Genomic DNA, 22,298 nt, shown 5'->3' with positions numbered 1-22,298 from the left:
GGCAGTTAGGGGTGACCAGGCCTGCAGGGGAGGGCAGTTAGGGGCAATCAGGCTGGCAGGGGAGTGGTTAGGGGGTGATCAGGCTGGCAGGCAGAAGCAGTTAGGGGCAATCAGGAAGGAAGGCAGGCAGGCAGGCAAGCCTTTGGGAGCCAGCAGTCCCAGATTGGAGAGGGTGCAGGCTGGGCTGAGGGACCACCCCCACCCCCGCCCTCCATGCGTGAATTTCGTGCACCGGGTTTCTACTATTAATATAATATTCCACTGATAGGCTGACAATGCATAATTCTTACATAACGATGATCCAATTATAAATCAGATTTCTTTTTTTCTTTTTGTTTTTCTATTGAGTCCTTTGCAGTTGGAGTTAAGTTATCATGGTTTTCCCTCAGTAAATATTTGTATAGGGCAAATGCAATAGCAGTGAAGAAGATGGTGGATAGTTTGCAAAAAAAACCTAAATTAAAAAAAAAAATACAACCATCAGATGTGTCAATTTATTTAAAGCAAAAATGTTTATGGAAAGACTGTCACACCAAAGAAAAGTATATTTTATCTCTAAAGGTACCAATTTACCAACTGTAAAATGTAATTAATGGCATAAACATATCAAGTTATTTAAAGGAGATTTTAAAAATGTTTACACAACTTTTTTTTCTTTTAATCCTCACCCAAGGATATTTATCCATTGATTTTCAGAGAGAGAGGGAAAGACAGAGAAAAATATTGATATGAGAGAAACACATTGATTGGTTGCCTCCTTCACGTGCCCCAACCAGGGTACATGCCCTTTACCGGGATCAAACCCGGAACCCTTCGATCCACAGGCCGACACACTATCCACTGAGCCAAACCAGCTAGGGCTACAAAACCTTTTAAATTTCTTAAACACAGAGCCCTAGAAAAATGCAACATGTGCTATTATTTTATAGAATGTAAAAACAGAAAAATAGATTTCTACCTACAAAACTTAATTAGTAATAAGAACTAGAACCTGTTTAAGTCATTTCATAAAACTAGTCTTCTTAAAATATTCATGGTTTTTCAAATATAAACAGAAGTATTTTACAAATATTAATTGATTGTACAGTGTTTTAAAAGTCATTTTTATGTTTTAAGTTCCAGAAAGTTAATATAGTACAAGTATTATTTAAAAGTACTTCCCCTCATAGCAGGTGTCATGCCCCTCCCGGCTGCTCTGCACCTGCATATGCAAATTAACCTCCATCTTTGTTGGGTTAACTTGCATACTCACTCTGATTGGCTGTGGGCGTAGCGGAGTGATGGTTAATTTGCATGTTTCTCTTTTATTAGGTAAGATGTTCTGATATTTTATTTGTGTTCACTCACTGCTGTAATTTAGAAGTAGCATTTTCAAATCTTCCTATCTATAAACATATCCATTTTTTCATTTATATACATTTTTATGTCTTTTAAATAAAATTTGTAGTCATCATTATAGAGATTTTATACCATTTTCAATAGATTCTTTTGTTCTTGGTAATACATTTTTTATGTTATATTATTTTTGTAATTGATTGTGCCTGGTATGTAGGCACACAATTGATATTTGTATATTGATATATAATAAGAAACCTTACTAACTTTACTTATTAATTCTAATATATTGTATTTCTTATATGAATTCTAATTACAGGTATGTTCACTTAATAAAAATGGGTTGAGTTATACATTTATAATTTGTGTTCTTTACTGAATGTGTGTGTGTGTTTCTGTGTGTAAATATTTATTTCAATAAAAATTCCACCAAAAAAATAAACAAAACAAACATGGTGATTTAAAATAGGAAATATTTGCAAAATACTTATAAATCATCTCCCTAGTGCAATTAAAGAAAGAGCTGACACCCAGCGGGTATGGCTCAGTATTTGAGCATTGACCCAGGAATAAGAAGTCACTGGTTAGATTCCCAATTAGGGCACATTGTTGGGTTGCAGGCTCAGTCCCCTGGTAGGGGCATGCAGGAGGCAACTGATTGATGATTCTCTCTTATCATTGATGTTTCTCTCTCTCTCTCCCTCTCCTTTCCTCTCTGTCTAAAAATAAATAAAAACATAAACTAGGGATGTAATGTAATCTATATAATAATCCCTACTAATAAAAGGGTAATATGCTAATTAGACTGGGTTGACTGGACATCTTCCAGACATCCGACTTCCTTCTGGACAAAGCCATGGTGGCAGGGGCCAAGTCAGAGGCAGCTAGGGGTGATCAGGCAGGCAAGGGCACAAGCAGTGTGGGACAATCAGGCCGGCAGGGGAGCAAGCAGTTAGGGGCGATCAGGCTGTCGGGGAGTAAGCAGTTAGGGGCATGATCAGGCTAACGCGGGGGAGCAGTTAGGCGGCAATCAGGCAGGCAGGCAGGCAAGCAATTAGGAGCCAGGGTCCCGGATTGTGAAAGGGATGTCCAACTGCCAGTTTAGGCCCGATCCCTGTGTGATCCCTGTGGGATTGGGCCTAACAATTGGACAGCAGTTGGACATCCCCCGAGGGTTCCCAGATTGGAGAGGGTACAGGCCAGGATGAGGGATACCCTCCCCCCGGTGCACGAAATTCGTGCACTGGGCCTCTAGTTTTTTTTATAAAAGGGAGAAAGCTGATGGGAATCCTTCATTTGAGGTAAAAAGTATGAAATGAGTCATTCCAATGGAAATTTAAGATTAAGAGAAAGAAAGATCAAAAGAATTTTCTTGCTGCCAAAGGGAACTGATAGATTGATAGGATAAAAATTTTACCAAGTTTTTTGAGTGATAAAATATTTGAGATGATGAATGCCACAGCCTTCCTCCACAGGGAAATTTTTTTGGACATAAATTGTACAAAAATAGAATTTTAGGATTAAAAAATCTACTCAATTTCAGTGTGGGCTTCTAGGGTTCATGGATCCCTTTTGAATAAGCCTTGATCTGTAGTAGTAGTGTACATAGAACTTCTTGTGTAGTGTTCTACATCCACACTGTCCAACAGAGCAGTCAATTGTGACCATTAAGCATGTACAACTTAGCTATTGTTACTGTGAAACTGAATTTTTAATTGCATTTAATTCTATTAAATTTAAATAGCTACATGTGGCTAAGATGTACCATATTGGACAGTGTAGCTCTAGAATCTCTTACTTGTTTTCCAAATTTACTGTGGATAAAATAACCTGAGGTGCTTTATTAAAAATGCATATGTTTACCTCTAATCCTGGTATTCAAGTTCAGAGCCTCATGACTTATATTTTTAGCAAGCACTCCAAGTTTTTCAAATGACTCATGGAATACACTGTAAATGTACTAGTTTACAATAAAATTGCTACAAATGTATATTTCTATTACAGTTTCCTGTGTTTTCTTTCTCTTACTGTAATTCCCTATGTTCTTTATTATTGTTATCTTATTTTAGTAGCTCCTTAGCAGGATCTCTAGTAGTTTATCAACTTTTTCAATTATGTGCTATGTTTTAAAATAGTTAAGCATGTTACAGTTTTATCTAAAATGAAAATTAAAAGGCTCAGCAGTATTTTAAGAGGACTTCCTTAATGGTTTTGTTGAATTATCTCTGGAAAAATTATTTTTACTTCTTAAATGTCATTTTTACTTTTTAATATTTTTTTTAAATTTTACTTTATTCAGGTTAAGTGTTGACTAAGTTTGCTGGAAAATTAATTTCTGAATTAAAAGGTATTACTGTATACTGTTTATCAAACAGATAATTGTTCCTGTTAAATATTATAGTCTATCATTACGTGGTTCTTTGAATTACTGAACTCATTTGGTAAAATCACAAAACATAAAAGCACTTTAAAATATTTATCACACCAATAGCATCTACTAGTATACAATAAAATCATTCAATGTTAATAATGATTAAGACTTCAGAAATTATGTAGTCTAAATCCTCCTTTTACAGATGAAAACATTGAAATACAGGAAGATATAGTGAAGTTTCCCAAGTAATACAAGCATATCTAGACTTTCCCAATATTTTGCCCATAGCTCACACCACCCCAACATCTCAGTTCCCTATATCTCTTTCTTGTTCAATCATTACTGAATGATTTCTATGTGGCAAGCACTGTTGTATCATTGAGCATGAGACAACATGAAATTTACATTTAAGTGGGGTAAGAGTATGTTGATGCTCTTCAGTAGTGGCAAAAGAATAATTTTTAATCAGACAATCTTTTACTGTGGAAAGGGAAAGGGTCACAAGGTCAAATAACTTGGTTAGGTATGTATACAGGCAAAATTACTCCCCAAATTAAAATTCTGATAATCACCACCCTCGGAATAACATAAAACAACAGTGTATTTAATGTAGTGACCCAAATATTTACATAAATTCTATAATACTTTAGTTTCCAAAATATTTCCTATGTAATGATATAAGGCTTCTTTAATCACCAAAGTATCCATTTGTTCATTGTTTATTATTACTGTACTTTAAACAACCATAAGGTTTTAAATAACTTTACTTCTTTACATTTCTTCAATAGATATCACTTACATATTCCTAAAAATAGGTGGGCCATTTTTTTCGGGTTATAGATCCAACAACTTCCTGTGCTTCCACAGTGTCCACTATCCCGAAAGGTACAAGAACTTTCTCCCACCATTTTAAAAGCTATTGGTCCAGGTATAGTCCCTATGAAAAACGCACTAATTGTTAATTCTCTATAAAAACATTACAGGTTGGTATCAGAATAATTTTCATCCTAAAATTAAACATATACATATATATATTTAGTTATCATCACTGTAAACATAACATTTTAAATTATCTAAGAATTGGTCCTGGATAATAACATAAAATAGTCTAAGAATTTATAGATAATATTGTTAATAATTATAAACAATGTGTTTTTGAAAAATCCTTATCCCTGGTAGATTTGAATCTTTTCAGAATGGTGTGCGTGTTGTCATTTAGTTGACATCTCAAAATTGTTGTGAATTTTTGAGTTAAATATTTAAGAAAAAGGCATTTTAAACATAAGATACTAAATATTGATTTTAAGAACCACTATCCAATATCAGAAATCCCTGTCTCAGTGAGTGCTGTCATGCTGTATATAATGGCTCAAGGTAAAAAAAAATCCTAGGCCTACTATGCTTTTTCTGCATTTCCCACGATAATTTTCCAATCCATGATAAATCTTTATAATACTAACTCCAAACATACAGTATATTGGATGTGTTGATTTCTCTTTGTCTCTACTGCAACCCCAGAATCCAATTTAATGTGAATATGACTTATATTTTAGTGAGAACCTCCATTTGATTTTCTCCACATTATATTCTATTATTTCTCCCTTCAGCAGCAGAGTTATTTTTTAAACGTAAATCAGATAAAATAATTCCTCAGCTTAAAATTCTCTGATGGCATAGCCTTGTCTAGAAACAGTCTGTATCTGAAATATCATCTTATCCTACACACTCCCATTCAAAAATGCTTGTTTCATTGGGTTCTTTTCTGTCTACGCCATTGCTGTTTGTTATGCTCCCTCTTCCATTACAAATCTGTCCTTGTCTAGTGGACCATTGTTCACTATAAAAATATCCTCTATTTTTTTCACTGTTAAAGCTAATTTTAACCCTGCCTACTGATGTAGCTATGGAATGATTTCTCTGATCCACATCAAAGCCACACTTAAATTTTTCTACATTCTTGACTTCATTTATCATGTCTTTCAGTCTTCAGTCCAATCTTGTTTCCTTACCCCACCAATGTTTTCAATCAACTTCTTGAATAGGGGTCCTAATAATAGTCATAATGTGGACTTGAAAGCTAGTTTTTGCTATTTTAAGAAAGCCTGGAGTACAGAGTGCATTACCCTCAGCAAAATTAATTTGTACTTTGGATACAAATCCTTAAAAACATCAGATTCAGTGACTTTGGTAATGAAATGTTTAAAAGCACTGGTCTAAGTTATTGACTTCCCAAATATAAAGCAATGAATAATTACTATGCTTATGTGTTTTATTTCAGCTTACCAAAACAATTGGATGAGCCTGATGAACATACTTCTGATCAAATAAATGATCGCTTCTAATTGAATATAATATTAATGCATATTTTATGTGACAGGATGGGTTATATTATCTTTTTACATTGTGTTGTCTCCTAAATTCTACAAAGCAACTCCCCCATTCACTTGTTTTGCTGATTGCCATTATTATCTATTTGAAATTGTAAATCTACATGTAAAAATATAGATACATGAAAATATGAACATTTCAATGCAATAAAAAATTGCTAAAAGTTCATACCAAATACTCTCAAAATCACATAGGTCAAACCCATGGCCAGAGAACGTTGTTTGTCAGATACAGTCCTGCAAGCAAATAGCAATATTATTAAAACATTGTTATTATTAGCTACAGAGAATGTTTTCTAGATTCAAAGTTAATTTTTTCCTGTGTATGAATTAAACTAAGACTCTTTGGCCAATTAACAGAGTTTGATCTGCTTCAATTAAAGAATTACAACTCCTCCCATTTCTCCATATCCTTCCCCTTGCCAACCAATTCCAAGATTTTGCTCTTCACAAGGGGGAAGCAGTTATGGCCCAAATCCCTGCCCCAGCATCCTGAAAAAAAAAAAAAAGTTTCCCCACTTCTCTTTCTTCATTCTTTGGCACACACCCATTGTTTTATTTCTTTATTATTATTTTTTAAAATATGTTTTCTTTCCATGCACCCACCCTCCCCCAGCCTTCCTCACTCTATTCCATGCTTCTATGTTTCTAGATGAACATTTTGTTAATTATATTCCACATATGAGTGAGATCATATAAGACTTGTCTTTCTCTGACTGGCTTATTTCACTTAGCATAACACTCTCCAGGTCCCTCTATGTGGTATCAATGGGTAAGAGATTCTTCTTTTTTACTTCTGTGTAATGTTCCATGGTATAAATGTACCACAGCTTTTTTATCCACTCATTTACTGATGGGCACTTGGGTTGTTTCCAGATCTTAGCTATTGTTAATTGTGCTGCTATGAACATAGGGGTGCATAATTCTTTCTGATTGGTGTTTTAGGTTTCTTAGGATATATTCCTAGAAGTTGGAATCCTGGGTCAAATGGCAGTTCCATATTTAACTTTGTGAGGAAACTCCATACTGTTTTCCATACTGGCTGCACCAGTCTGCATTCCCACCAGAGGCATAGAAGCATAGAACAGACTGGGGAATCTCAGAGGGAAGGCAGGAGAGGGTGGTTGGGTTGGAAGAGATCAACCAAAGTACTTCAATGCATATATGTATAATCCATGGACACAGACAATAGGGTGGTGAAGGCCTGGGGTGGGGTGTGGAGACAGGATATAAAGGGGGGGGGAAGGAAGACGTAATACTTTCAACAATGAAGATTTAATTTTTTAAAAGTCTAAAAAATAAGAAGAGGGGAGGGAAGGGAGCAGGCTGGAAGAGGTTAATGGGGGATAAAGGAGGACCTATGTAATACTTTCAACAATAAAGATTTTTTAAAAAGTAAAATAATAAGAAATAAAATAAAATTATGTCCTAAATTCTTTCCTCTTTTACAGTTTTCCCTCTTGCATCATCTTCCACACTATTTTCAAGGTACTCTATCTAAAATGCATATTTGAAAAATGAATAAATAAATAAAATGCATACTTAGTCACTTTTACTTCTGAAGTTTATTGTCAATGACTTCCGGGTGTACACAGGATAACATCATTTACATTAACATGGCAAAGAAAACCATCCATTATTAGGCCCTTAGGAAGTTCAAATCTCCTTGTCCCATTTCACCATTATGCTACTCCTGTCATAACAAAACTCCTTGCCCACATATTTTATGCATTTTGCGTCTGTTTTCACTGCTCACTTTTCCTATTGAAAACTTGTCCCAGTCCACTTGCATTATGAGAAATTACTTATCTTCATAACTTAGTTCAAGTGCCATACCTTCTGTAAGTTTTCTAAATTTTCCTAGGTAAAAATTACCATTTTCTTCACTTTGTTCTGGGTCAGTTTTATAAGCTTTAATCAAGGCACCTCTAACTATTCAATCTACTTCTTTTTAAATGCTTTTCTCCCCCTATTAAACTCTAATCAACTTAAAGTCAATGTCCATATCTTATTGGTCCTTATAGTTTCAGTGCCAGACAAATGTATGTATAAGTAATAAAAAAGCTGCTTCCTATATTTATATATCCAACTTTCGTCTCCCATTTGAGTTGCAAGCTCATTGCCCTGGCCCAGTAGCTCAGTTGGTTAGAGTGTTGTCCTGCTAAGCCAAGGTCTTGGGTTTGATCATGGGTCAGGGCACATACGAGAATCAACCAATGAATACATAAATAAGTGGAAAGCAAATCTCTCTCTTTCTCTAAAATCTATATTAAAATTTTTTAAAATTGCAAGCTCATTGAAGGCAGAGACCACATGTGCCCAATTCAGATTTTATTGCTGCACATATTTATTCATGTTCTCTAGTCTACTTTCTTAAGGGGCAAAAAAATTGCTCCCCATGACTTAAATTTTTATGTTAGTCCCAGGGAAAAAATAATTTTAAAATAATGACCCATTTTTCTGTTAATGTGATAAAAATATTGTCTATTTTACATATTCTGGAAAAACAAAGGAATAACAAATGCTATTTTAATTTAGAAAAATGTTAAACATATGTAGCAAAATTCTAAAAATCGTGTTCCTTTGTTGATAATACTGATGTTTTCTTGTAGTTAAATTGGCTAATAGAGAAGTAAATATTCAATAAGTACCTACAACCAATGACTCAACATTATAATTTGATCTGTGTTATAATTAAGAACTTTCCTATATTTATGAATTTTACAGGTGTGGTACATTAAATATTTAAATTTAGTTTTGTTTTAAGTTAAAGCTAAACTAAATGGGATATCTATAGACTATGCAAATAAATTAAAGAATTAGACATACACTTAAATTTTGATGAGGTAACAATTTGCCTGTATATGAATTTTCCATGTTAAATTAAAGTTAATTACTTAATTTGAACTAAATTTGATATCAATGGGCTTTATACAAATAAATTAGCCAAAATAGGGAATTAAACATACACATTAATTTGGACAATGTAACAATTTTCCCTCTAGCAGTTCCTACAGTGAAACAAAATAGTAAACAATTTACTACAATACTGTAAATCTTCCTAAAATTGTCTTCTTATATACTAAAAGTAAATTATTATGAATAATAATATACATACCGAAGGATGGTCAGCATGTTCGGTATACCAGAAAAACCAGCAAATACAATCGTAGAAAAGACAAAAACAATGAACATAGGTAATTTATAGCAACCTGATTTACATGTCCCAGGTCTGGCATCAATAAAATCACCTTGCTCATCTGACATTGTTATTCCTTCATCAATGCAAGAACAATTGAAATATCTCTATGATAATTAAGATGGAAAATTATCTTTTAGAAATATAATCATAAAGAAAAAACTTATTACTATAAAATAAAACTAAATCAATAACTACATGGAGACTAGCCAGTTGTATTAGTAAATGCCCTTACATTAAATCGGCCAGTCATCATTTAGAAATGAAACATTAATGATAAGTCCAAGCTATTTTACCTAACGAAGACTCAAGTGTGTGTGTGTGTGTGTGTGTGTGTGTGTGTGTGTGTGTGTATGTAATTACAGTTACTTAGGAAAAATTCTATTAATTTAAGAAATTCCACCAAAAATATTTACATCTAATAGCACAAATAATTTTTGGAGAGCTACGTAAATTGAGGGCAATTAAGCATAATGTAATAAATAAAATTGAACTTTAGCTGATATTTGAAATATGGACAGTTACCCAACTGTGGAAGGTTTTGGGACTATACTGCAAAGATAAGACTTTATTTTGTATGTAATGATGGCAGGGGTATTATCTATTCAGCGGAGTAGGCATTGTTTAGGGCCTACTAATACATTAAGGACACACAACTGTTGTAATTTCAGTGTCTTTTAAATTTTTTTTAAATATATTTTATTGATTTTTTACAGAGAAGAAGGGAGAGGGATAGTCAAAAACATCGATGAGGGAGAAACATCAATCAGCTGCCTCCTGCACGCCCCCTACTGGGGATGTGCCCACAACCAAGGTACATGCCCTTGCCTGGAATCAAACCTGGGACCCTTGAGTCCACAGCCTGATGCTCTATCCACTGAGCCAAACAGGTTAGGGCTTTTAAATTTTTTTAAATGAATATAATAATAATGAATCATACTAATACAGGTATACATTGATTTTTAAAAATTAATATTTTTTTTTTTTTTTTTTTTGCTTATAGAGGCAAAGTACCTAGGGCCAATGAAAGCCACAATATATCCCTAAGTGGGAGCCAATGAAAATTTGGGGTAGTTGTTTTAGGGATGATAATTCAAGAAAGATGAAAAAGTGATATTTCTAAGAACTAAACAGAGTTTGATGATACAGAGATCAGTTAGCAATTTACTAATCTATTTAAAATATTCTAGTTTAAAAATTATCATAAATTCAACAGAAATATGGAACTAGATTACTAGTGAAGGTATAAGAGGTAACAAAAATGACCTGAATCAAAGAAAAGTAAATTAAAAAATAAATGAATTAATTTTAAAAAATGACTTGAATCTGAATGATTCATAAAATGATGGTCCAAAAAGTCATCTCAGTTTGTTTGTAGGAGTTAATAAGTAGTTACTAAATATGCTAAGAAAGAGAGAGAGAGAGAGAGAGAGAGAGAGAGAGAGAGAGAGAGAAAAGAAATATTCAAACTGCCAAATTATTCATTCCACCATATTTTTTTAGTGCTGATGTACTAAATACTAAACATCATTCTACGTGTTGTGAAAACACATTAAACAATACAATAGAAATTCAGGGCTTCTAGGGGTAAACTTATCATAATGAGTGACTACCTCAATGATCAGTATAAACTGAGCAGAGATTTGAAGAAGGTAAAGGAGGGAACCATTTGGTTATCTGAAAAAAGTACATCCCAGGTAGGAAAACAAAATCATGCTTCAGAAAAGCAAGGAGGAAAATGTGGCCGAAGCAGAGTGAACATGAAGTAAATTAAGAGAAAATAAAATTGGAGTAGTGAGGGGAGATTCGATTATACAAAAACTGATAAATAATTACAAGACCAATTTAAGAACTTTGGTTTTTAAACTTAGTAATGTGAGTGGCCAGATTAGGTTGGCTGGCCTGCCTGCTGGTCGAACTCCTGGTTGAGGGGACAATTTGCATATTAGCCTTTTATTATATAGGATATACACTGAGTGGCCAGATTATTATGCGTTCAGAGATCATAATAATCTGGCCACTCAGTGTATGTATAAACCAGAGGCCTGGTGCATGAAAATTTGTCCACTCGGGGGTAAGGGGCGGGGGGAGCTGCGTCATGAAGCTCTCAGGGGATGTCCAACTGATGGCTTAGGCCCGCTCCCTGGGGCCTAAGCTGCAGTCTGGCCTCCCTCTGCGGGAGGCAACCAGGCGGGCTGATCAGGGGACGGTGCAGCCGGTGAGTGGCCGGCCCCATGCCCCCAGTCACCTCTCTGTCGCCACTGGTCACCGCCACCCCCCAATCACTATCCCCTCCCTCTGCTCACTGGCACGCATCTTGCCTGGCCTTGTTCCACCTGCTTGCCAGCCCCCCCCCCCCTTGCCCCCCGTCAACCAATCGTTCAGCTGTTTGGTCGATTTGCATATTACACTTTTATTATATAGGACTAGAGGTCTGATGCACAAAATTAGTGTAAGAGTAGGCCTTCCTTCCCCTGGCTGCTGGCACCAGCTTCCCTCTGGCACCCAGGACCCAGGCTTCCCTCCAGCCGCTGGCAGGCACCCAGAACCCAGCTTCCCTCACAGCCCCAGGTTCATCCAGAAGGACATCTGGTCTAATTAGCATATTATGCCTTTATTATTATAGATGATATTTTAAAAGGTCACTTGGTTATTATATTGAGACTACTGGTCTCATCTATGATTGTTAAGGTAAAAGCAGAGACAGCAGTTAAAAAGCTCTTGAACCAAGCCCTAGCCAGTTTGACTCGGTAGATAGAGCATCAGCCTATGGACTGAAGGGTCCCAGGTTTGATTCTGGTCAAGGGCACATGCCCAGGTTGTGGGCTTGATTCCCAGTGGGGGCGTTCAGGAGGCAGCTGATCAATGATTCTCTCTCATCATTGATGTCTCTGTCTCTGTCTCTCTCTCCCTCTGTCTCTCTCTCTCTCTGTCTCTCTCTCTCCCTCCCTCCCTCTCCCTCTCCCTCTCTCTCCCTCTCTCCCTCTCCCTCTCCCTCCCTCTCTGAAATCAATATATATATATATAAAACACTCTTGACACAAGGTACAAGGCAATGGTGATTGGGACCAGAGTAAGTATCAGAGGAAATGAACGATAGATAGATCCAGCATTTATTTTGAAAGTAGATTTGAGCAGCCATGTGCAGCCCGCCCCGGTCCGAGGAGCAGCAGCCTGCCCCTGATTTGAATGAATTTTCTGAAGGGTCTTAAAGTAGAAGTGGTTATCAAAAGGAGAAAGTCATGTGGAGGCTTCCCTGAAAGAAATTAAGACCTTCCATCCAGAGAGGCCATTAGTCCATGGTTCAGAGAGAGAACCAAAAACATAAACACAACTTCACTCTTTTTCACCATCTTTCTGATTTTTCCACTAGAACTCCTTATTATTTTAATCCAGCCAGAAGCTCTCATCCTATAGATCAGACTCCTGGAACAATGAGAAGGGTAAAGAAAGATGAAAAGCAGATGTGGATATCAGACATAAGATATCTAGTACAACAAATGGTTGCAGGCTATAGAACCTAGGCTGACTAAGAGCAGAAGTGAAAATATGAAGAAGGTTTAGTGAACAGATTATAGAATCACAAGATATCAGGCTCTGAGAGGATCAAAGAACTATGGAATTATATTCAAAGAGATATAACTAAAATGCCAAAAGTTATATCAAAATGAAATAGTAAAATATATTTAATTCAAACAATAAAAAGGAAGGTAGGTCTTTTTAAAAATATGTTTTTTTAATTTCAGAGAGGGAGAGAGAGATAGAAACATCAATGATGAGAGGGAATCATTGATCGGTTGCCTGCATGCCCCACACTGGGGATCGAGCCTGCAACCTGGGCATGTGCCCTGACCAAGAATCAAACCATGACCTCTTCATTCATAGGCTGATGCTCAACCACTGAGCCACACCCGTGATCAGGAAGGTATATCTTAACCCACCATGGCAATAATTATAATAAATGTCAATACTCTAAAATCTCCAATTGAAAGACAGATTAACACAATTGAAGAAAAAGCAAAACCACATTATATGCTGGCTACAAGAGACACTTTACACATAAAGACACAAATATTTGAAAAAAATAAAACAATAGAAGTAAGATGCACCATGGAAATAATCAGCAAGAGAAAGCTAGAGTGACTATTTAATATATAAAATTTAATATATTACTTAAAGATAAGAGTATTACCAGAGATGGAAAAAGAGATTTTATAAAGATAAAAGAAACAATTAGATGTGACAATTATCAAAAATTATACACAAAATAGCATATCCTGAAAATACATGAAGCCAAATAGTAAATATAATAGGAGATATTTTTCCTACTCACCATTCAGGATTTAATATAATATTACAAGGCTTGCAAACTGATAAGAATATTTAGCTTAAAATTAAGAGAGAAACAAATTTAAGTAGGCTCAGAGTTTATCTAGATAGTGGACTTAATAGAAAAAACTTTAAAATCACTCTGATTTTTTTTCCAATGGAGGGTAAAGTAGAAAAATATCTTAAATGATGTGAAATTTAACAGGATTTGGATTTGACAAAAACATAAATGTTAGAACTGAAAAATATGATGAGTAAACTTAGAACCTCTTAATGGGTTTAAAAGTAGATACTGGAGAATAGAGAATGCGACAAGTCAACAGAAAGTATCTACATTTAAACAAACAGGTGGAAGGAGATGGAAAATAGAGAAAAGAACAAAAGAGTATTGGACACAGTGGAGAGGTCCATTTGTAGTCTGTGGTAGGCAGAATTCTAAGATGGCACCTAAAATTCCCCACCCCCCTTCATGGGACATCATACCTAGGACTGTGAATTAATGGATTCTACACATCTTACTAAGTTACATTATTATATGGCATAGTTGACTTTTAAAAGGAGAGGGTAAAACTCATCTAATTAGGTAAGCTTTAAAGGTACTGAGCTTTTTCTGAAGTCGGAAATTCAAAGCATGTGATAAGGGAGATTCTAAGTTGCTGGCCTTGAAGATGGGGGGAGTCATGTGGCAAAGAATGGGGGCCTCAAAGAGCTAAAACTGGACCTAGCAGACAGATAGCAAGTGAAGAGGGACCCCATATTTTATAGGCCAAAGAAACTGAATTAACCAACCTAGTAAGGAGATTCTTTCCCAGAGCCTCCAGAAAGGAATGCAGCTCAGCCAATGCCCTGATTTCAGCCTGAGACCCTGAGCAGAGGAGCTTGTCATATCTGTCGTAATTTGGACTTGTGACCTTAGAACTGTGAGCTAATAAATGGGTATTATTTAAAGACAAAATGCATTGGTACTTTGTTACATAGCAAGAGTATATTAATACTTCTTCCCCTTCCCCGCAACACACACACACACACACACACACACACACACACACACACACACACAAACAAAAGAGTGAGTGAGACAGAAACAATAGCTGAAAGTTTTCCAACTGATAGACAGAAATCCACAGACTAAAGATGTTCTATGAAACCCAACCAAAATAAATACAGTGAAAATTATATCTAGGCACATTAAAGTAAAACTACCGAGAGAAAAAAAAAAAAAAGAAATTCCTAAAAGCAGCCAGAGACATAGATAACATAATGGCATCTTTCAAAATGCCAATATAGAATTCCATACCCAGTGAAAAGTTTGTTTTTTGTTTTTTTTTTAAAAGAAGGTGAAATATGGTTCCTCAGGAAGAAAGAAAATGATCTCATATGAAAGCATGGAAATGCAAGGAAATGGGTAGGTAAATATAAATGCATACCAACTATACAAAATAACAACAATAATAGTACATGTCATTAAAAACATATGACAATGTATGAGAGAAAGCAGTGTATTGAAAAGAGCACAGACAGACTTGGGTTTGAGTCAAAGCTCTATGCCTTAGGGGAACCATGACTTTATATAGCTTACCTACTCTTCTGACCAGTTCCCCAAGCTTACTCAAAACATGACATGAACTTTCATTTTGTAGTTTTCCCAAGTGTAGTAAGAAAATCTTATGACATATATCATGCAGCAAACTTTATATATATGCACATATATTTTTAAATAAAATACTTCTATATTAAAACAAAACAAAACAAAAACAAGCAAATATATGACAAAACAAAATATATGACAAAAATAACACAACGGTGTGAGGCACATAAAGGATATTAAAAGATTCTAAGGATGTTTCAACTGAAAGAGACCTTGAAACCTGGCTTCTTATAATCATAAATGCTTTGGATGAGATTGCCTTCCCCCTCTAATAACAGAATGCGGCTCCTGTTGGACTAGCACACCCTTTAGAAAAAGCCTCCTCATCCTGTTATCTATACTAATAAAAGGGTAATATGCTAATTAGGGCGGACGTCTTCTGGACAACCATCCGGACTTCTTTCCGGACAAAGCCACAGCGGCTGCCTGAGGCTCAGGCAAGCTGCAGATGGTGGCTGCTGCTGCGAGGACTGGCCCGAGGCTCAGGCAGCCATGGTGGCCACCAGTGGCAGCAGCAGTGGGGTGATGGCCGGGGCAGCACCTTCCCCCTATCGGCTAGGTCGCCTCCGGCTGAGGGTGGCCAGACTGTGTCTTAGGCTGGGGGCCAAGGCAGTTAGGGGCAATCAGGCAGGCAGGCAGGCAGGCAGGTGAAAGGTTAGGAGCCAGCGGTCTCGGATTACAAGAGGGATGTCCGTCTGCTGATTTAGTCAAACATCCCCCGAGGGGTCCCAGCTTGGAGAGTGTGCAGGCCCGGCCTCTAGTTTGATAATAAAAGCTATTTCAGTTGCTGAAAAGAACTAGCCCCAATGAGAAGATTAAGAAAAACACAAGATTTCTTTTACATCTATGTAAGGAAATTTGAAGATCTTTGGTGGCATAGATAAGAAGAATACATGAGTCTCAATGAGGCAAAAATGCTCAGGAATAATATCAATATGAAGGGTATATATCCATTTTCAGTTTTAGTAAAGCTGTGAATTTTCTATAGGAAATGAGAAATGTTAAGAGGTATAGTATTTTCATCACTCCTCTGAAAATTTTTGCATAAGTGTAATTAGAGAGCATCCAATTCTAACTCATGGTGACCCTGATCAAGTTTTGAAAATGAACAATTAATCAGAATCATTTCTAAGTTGACATAGTTTAATTGAAAAAATACCTTCCAGAGGGAATTCCATTAACATCATTTAGATACTTGATCATTTTTGTATATGATGTTTCTTTTACTAGTATTTAATTTTGATTTTGTTTAAAATTATTTTTATTGGTATCAATTCTTTCCCCTTTGAAATAATGCATATTTTATCCATTAATCAATTGCATCCATATAAAATTGTACTAATCATAGCTTCTGCTATTGTCAGTTTTCCTTAGAGCCATTATTTCTATCAAGGCCAAGGGTATCCTGGGTAATTTTTGTTGTGGTTTTTTTGTTAATCCTCATCGGAAGATATTTTTCCATTCATCTTTAGCGAAAGTGGAAGAGAGAGAGAAAAACAGAGAGAAACATCGATGTGAGAGAAACACATCCATTTGTTGCCTCCTGCACATGCCCTGAACAGGGCCCAGGCTAGGGAGAAGCCTGCAACCAAGGTACATGCCCTTGACTGCACTCAACCCCAGAACCCTTTGGTCCACAGCCAATGCTCTATCCACTGATCCAAACCATCTAGGGCCTGGGTAATTTTGAAGAGATCTAATTTTTGTCAAAAAATATTTTATTCTGGGACTGTTTAAGATCTTGCTCTCCAGCATGTGTCATCAGTTTGGCTTAAATAAAGACTTATAAAAATTCTCAAAAATATTTTATTCTTCTTTCAATTTTTATTTAGTATCAAATGTTATCACACAGTTTGACTATTTTGTTGGTTACTTCTATCACAGTTATTTATTATGAATTATTCCTTAGAGAAATACAAGAAAATTATAAAATTTTTTAAGAAATACAAACAAAACCCTTAAAAGCAATTCCCCCAAAAAAGAAAATGTTCTGTCTTATGCTGTGGTGACAACATGAGCATTTACAAACTATTTACTTATTTCAGACAAAAATGGAGGAGAGGAAGTAAGTGAAGTATAAAATACATTTTCTATAAGTTAATAAATTGTTGAAGATGGGTGATTGGCATATAGGAGTTCGTTATACTTTTCTATTATATTTCATGCCTTGCACAGTAACTTGTCTTAAAAGTTTAAAATATATAATGTAACATACAATAATTTTAAAGGTTATGCAACCTTTTTATATTAGTAGTCAATAAAAAACTAAAGATGTATGAACCTATACTAGTATAATAAAAGGGTAATATGCAAATCAACCAAATGGCAGAAGGACCGGTCACTATGACATGCACTGAACACCAGGGGGAAGATGCTCAATGCAGGAGCTACCCCCTGGTGGTCAGTGCATTCCTACAGGGGGAGTGCCGCTCAGCCATAAGCCTGGCTCATAGCTGGCGAGTGTGGGGAGTGGGCCTAAGCCAGCAGTTGGACATCCCCCGAGGGCTCCCGGACTGTGAGAGGGCACAGGCCCCCCGAGGGCACGAATTTCATGTACTGGGCCTCTAGTTAAATCATAAGCCACTGAAAGATGATCATGAGGAACTGAAAGTTGGACAGGTATGTAAATACATTATAATGAAATGAGCTGTGTAATAGGGCAAAAAATATTGTTATGTATGTGCATAACTAAAAGGACTTTACTGCTTAATAAGGGAGGTGCTATGATGTCTATAGGTAAGGAAATACATGTCTCTGTTTCTCTCCCCTTTACAAAACTACCCAGATAAGAGAGAGGAAATTTGAATTTTTAAAGCCTGAGTCCCTACTTCTGTTCTACTTAAAGGGGAGAAGCTGAAGTTACAGTCCATTACTTACAAAAAAAGCTCATTTATGCAACTTTGGATATAAGAAAATGAACCTGGAGTCAAACAAGTAGCTGAGTGTTTAGCTGCTCTCCATGACAAAAAAATTTGTAGGTTGGTAAATAAGGAATTCTGACAGAAATGGCCCCCAAAATGAACATATAGGGGGATTTTAAAATGAGACCTGATTCATGTAAATATCAAAGAACAAACAGGGATAACAAATGTTTAATTTTAAATTATGTGCATTGCTGCCATAATGTAAACATCACCCACAAGCTCAACCCCTTACTGGAGAGAAAGAAGCGTAACTCAAATAATTACCTTCTCATCTTGAAATGTTTTAGATTGATTACAGCCTGCAAAGCAAGGAGAAAAATATCCAATATCATCTCTTCCACATACAGCAAAATAAAATGAAGATGAGCATCTACAATGAGAATTGCAAGGAGCTGTCAGGTTTCCCAACTGCCCTGTTCTATAAAAAAAGAGGTTGAATGTAATTATAATGACATTATATATTTATTAATGTATACATCAAGATATCAATGAGATCCATAAAATATTTCTTTTCTAATTGCTTTATTAAAGTATAACTGATATACAATAAACAGTTTAAATTGTTTAATATATATATATTTTTATTGATTTCAGAGAGGAAGGGAGTGGGAGAGAAAGATAGAAGCATCAATAATGAAAGAGAATCATTGATGGGCTGCCTCCTGCACACCCCCTACTGGGGATCAAGACCACAACCTAGGCATGTGCCCTTGACCGGAATTGAACCTGGGATCATTCAGTCTGCAGGCCGACACTCTATCCACTGAGCCAAACTGGCTAAAACCATCAGCACAATCATATTAACAATCAATAGCCCCAAAAGTTTCCTCGTGCTCCTTTGTAATTCCTCCACCCCCTGGCATCTGTCTGTCACTATCATTAGCTTGAATTTCATAGCATTTTGTGAAATGTAGTAGTACAATTATGTCCATTTTCTTTGTCAGGCTTCTTTCATGTAGCTGATCCTTATGTGGTCTTTGTATGGTCATATGCTTTCATGTCTCTTGAATAAATATTAAGGAGTAGAATGTTTGGATAATATGGTAGGTGTTCATTTAACTTTTAAGAAACTGTCAGTTTTCCACAGTGGTTGTGTTATTTTACATTCCCATCAAAAGTGTATAAGACTTTCAGTTGGCTTTCTGCATTCCTCGTCAACACTTGGGATGATCAGTCTTTTTTTATTTTAGACATTCTAAGAGGAATATAGTAATTTCATATTGTAATTTTTAATATGAATTTCCCTAATGACTAATGATGTTGTGCATCTTTTATCATATTTACCCTTAAGTATTTATTTCTCTTGATATGAACGTCAATGATATTTTTCTTTAATATATATATCCAGTTGTTTGTAAGTAGCACATAGAAATACTATACATTCCTGTATTATTGATCTTTTCTTGATACTATTGTTAACAATATTATTTTTAATATTAATTTCTGCTAATTTATAGGTAGTAAATAGAAGCACCATAGAATTTTGTATGTTGCTCTTGCATCCTTCAAACTTGCTAAACTCATTTTACTAGTTTTAAATTTTCTATATAGATAAATAAACACAGGTGTACTTCTACTTTACCTATCTGGATGCCTTTTATTTATTTTTCTTACAGTAATGACTAGAGCCTTCAAAACAATGTTGATATAGAAGTCTTCAAAGCAAACATTTTTATTGTATTCCTGGTCATTCAGTGGTTCATCATTGTCTTAGTTTGCTCAGCCTGCTATAACAAAACAATCAACTGGGTGGCTTAACCAAGAGACATTATTTTGAACAGTCCTGGAAGCTAAGTCTAAGCTCAAGGTGCATGCAGCTTTGGTGTCTGGTGCCGGCTCTCTTACTGGACTGAAGACCACCATCCTCGCAGTGTACCTTCACATGAGGAATAGAGGAAAGGCTTTGGTCTCTTCCTCATCTTCTGAGGTTACTAATCCCATTGTGTGTGTCGGGGGGTCTACTCACATGGCCTCATCTAAACCTAATTATCTCCTAAAGGCTCTACCTCCTAATGCTATTAAACTGAGGATTAGGGCACATGAATTTGGTAGGAGATGGAAACACATTCAGTACATAATAATCACTAAGTATGATGTTAGTTTTATATTTTCAGAGATTCCTTTCCATCACTAGTTTCCTAGATTGTCAGAGTGCTCTTTTGGCATCTATTCACATATAATTTTTTCATTTTTAGTTTGTTGATATGGTGGATTATATATGTATTTTAAATCTCTATTGTTGAAAGTGTTACATATGTCTTCTTTTTCCCTCCATTGACTCCTCCTAGCCCAGCCCTCACCCCCACCACCCCACCCCAGTCTTTCACCCCCCTATTGTGTGTGTCCATGGTTATGTACTAGTTCTTTGGTTGATCTCTTTCCACCCACCCACTTTCCCCCTCCTTCACTCTGAGATTCCACAGTCTGTTCCATGCTTTTATGTCTCTGGATCTAGCTTGCTTGTCAGTTTATTTTGTTCATTACATTCCACATATGAGTGAGATCATGTGATACTTGTCTTTCTCTGACTTGCTTGATTTGCTTAGCATAATACTCTCCAGGTCCCTCCATGCTGTCTCAAAGGGTAAGAGACCCTTCCTTTTTTCTTTCTTTTTACTGCTGCATAGTATTTAATGGCATAAATGTGCCACAGCTTTTTTATCCACACCAACCCACACACAGTTGAAAGTCTACATAATAACTTAAGTTGACCCTCTGTATATGTGGATTCCCAACTTGCAATCAAAGTTACTGTTTTCCATCCACGGTTGAGAATCAGCAGATGTAAAACCCAAGGACACAGAGGGCTGACTGTATGTTTATTGAAAAAAATATACAGTCAGTGGTCCCACACAGTCAAACACATGTTATTCAATATCTGGATACCCTGTGGGTCTATTCTATCATCTGTTTTGTCTCATAGATTTTTACCATGTCCCTGGCCTGCCTGGTAATTTTTTTTAATGCAAATCTTTGCCAAAGATAATTTATCTTTTGTGCAGAGCACTGGAGGTCTCTTTCTGCTGCTAGGTAGAATGCTTGCTGATCACATCACTCTAATTAGAGAACAAATTAACTCCTGGCTAGGCTATAGTACTTTAGAAAGGCCCTCACTCATTGGTCTTAGCCTTTCATTGATAACACCTATTCACCAAAGTTCCTCCCCCTAACACATTCTAATCTCCCCAACACATTAAACTTTTATGTAAAGAGAATCACAACACTGAGAAAATTTTTCTCTGCTTTTTACAAGATTCTGCTCGATTTCAGCATCTTAGCTTCCTAATTGAGTGAAAACCCAACAGAGTGTTATCTCATTTGTCTACCTCTCTCTTCTCTCTGATATTCTGCCCTGCCCCATGCTCTTATTTTTATCTCTTTAGAATCATAGGTCAAAAACTTGTGCTGATTTCTTGTCATATTACTAGATGCTTCTTGCCTGGATCCTTTATCCAAACTCTCAGTTTCTCACCAATATACAAAGTTAGCAAATATCCTCAGAGAGGGGTGGGGTGGGAAGGAGAACTATGGAAGGTTGCTCCTCCTCTCAAAGGTTTGCCTTTCTCAGGATTTTGGCTTTTAAATTCCTAGCTGTCCAAGCAGCTTTAAACAAAGTTTTAAAAAATTTATACAGCTTTTCTAGTTACTAGTATTCTCAGTGAGAGCATTGGTCTGCCTTAAGCTAGTCCATTGTAGCTGGAAGTGGAAGTTTATTTTCATGTTTTACTTCCTCAGTTCTTTGGTTTCCAATTCCATTTCTGTTCCCCTGTATTTAATGTCAATTGCTGCCAAGTTCTTTAAATTTTTGTATGTTTAGCTTAAAGGAGACATTACTCATGCATACTTTCAGATAAACTTCAATTATATTCTTTGACGTCTTTAAGAAGGCAGACATATCATTTCAGAACACAAAGTAAGTCTTGCTTTGTACAGACAGTACTATTCTGCATTGCTAGCCACTTTAGTACAGAATTCTACTTCTAGGTTCTGAATCATTTCAATGCGTTTTTTCTTTAGTATTTTATGAATGCATAAACAATCATGTAATAAGTTATAATTGTTATGTTTCTGCCATTAATATGAAAGGTAAAATTATGCTTTA

The 22,298-nt window shown here is 36.0% G+C and overlaps 1 protein-coding gene across 1 annotated transcript in view; it reads right to left on the bottom strand.

The window, feature by feature from the left end:
• Window positions 1-7,524: 7,524 nt before the first annotated feature.
• LOC308252753 (solute carrier organic anion transporter family member 6A1-like) overlaps window positions 7,525-22,298 on the bottom strand; it is a gene marked incomplete at its 3' end in the record, with an annotated part of 42,028 nt that continues 27,254 nt past the window's right edge. The window contains exons 4-5 of the mRNA XM_080677468.1: window positions 18,461-18,614; window positions 7,525-7,593 (exon numbers count right to left, since the gene is read on the bottom strand). Coding sequence (XP_080533594.1) covers window positions 7,525-7,593; window positions 18,461-18,614 — 223 coding nt within the window. The remainder of the gene's footprint in view (window positions 7,594-18,460; window positions 18,615-22,298) is intronic.

Source organism: Plecotus auritus (assembly GCF_963455305.1).
Source record: "Plecotus auritus genome assembly, chromosome: 7".
NCBI classification, from domain to species: Eukaryota; Metazoa; Chordata; class Mammalia; order Chiroptera; family Vespertilionidae; genus Plecotus; species Plecotus auritus.
Note: the sequence above shows the minus strand (reverse complement) of the source record. Positions and strands in the feature narration are given on the sequence as shown.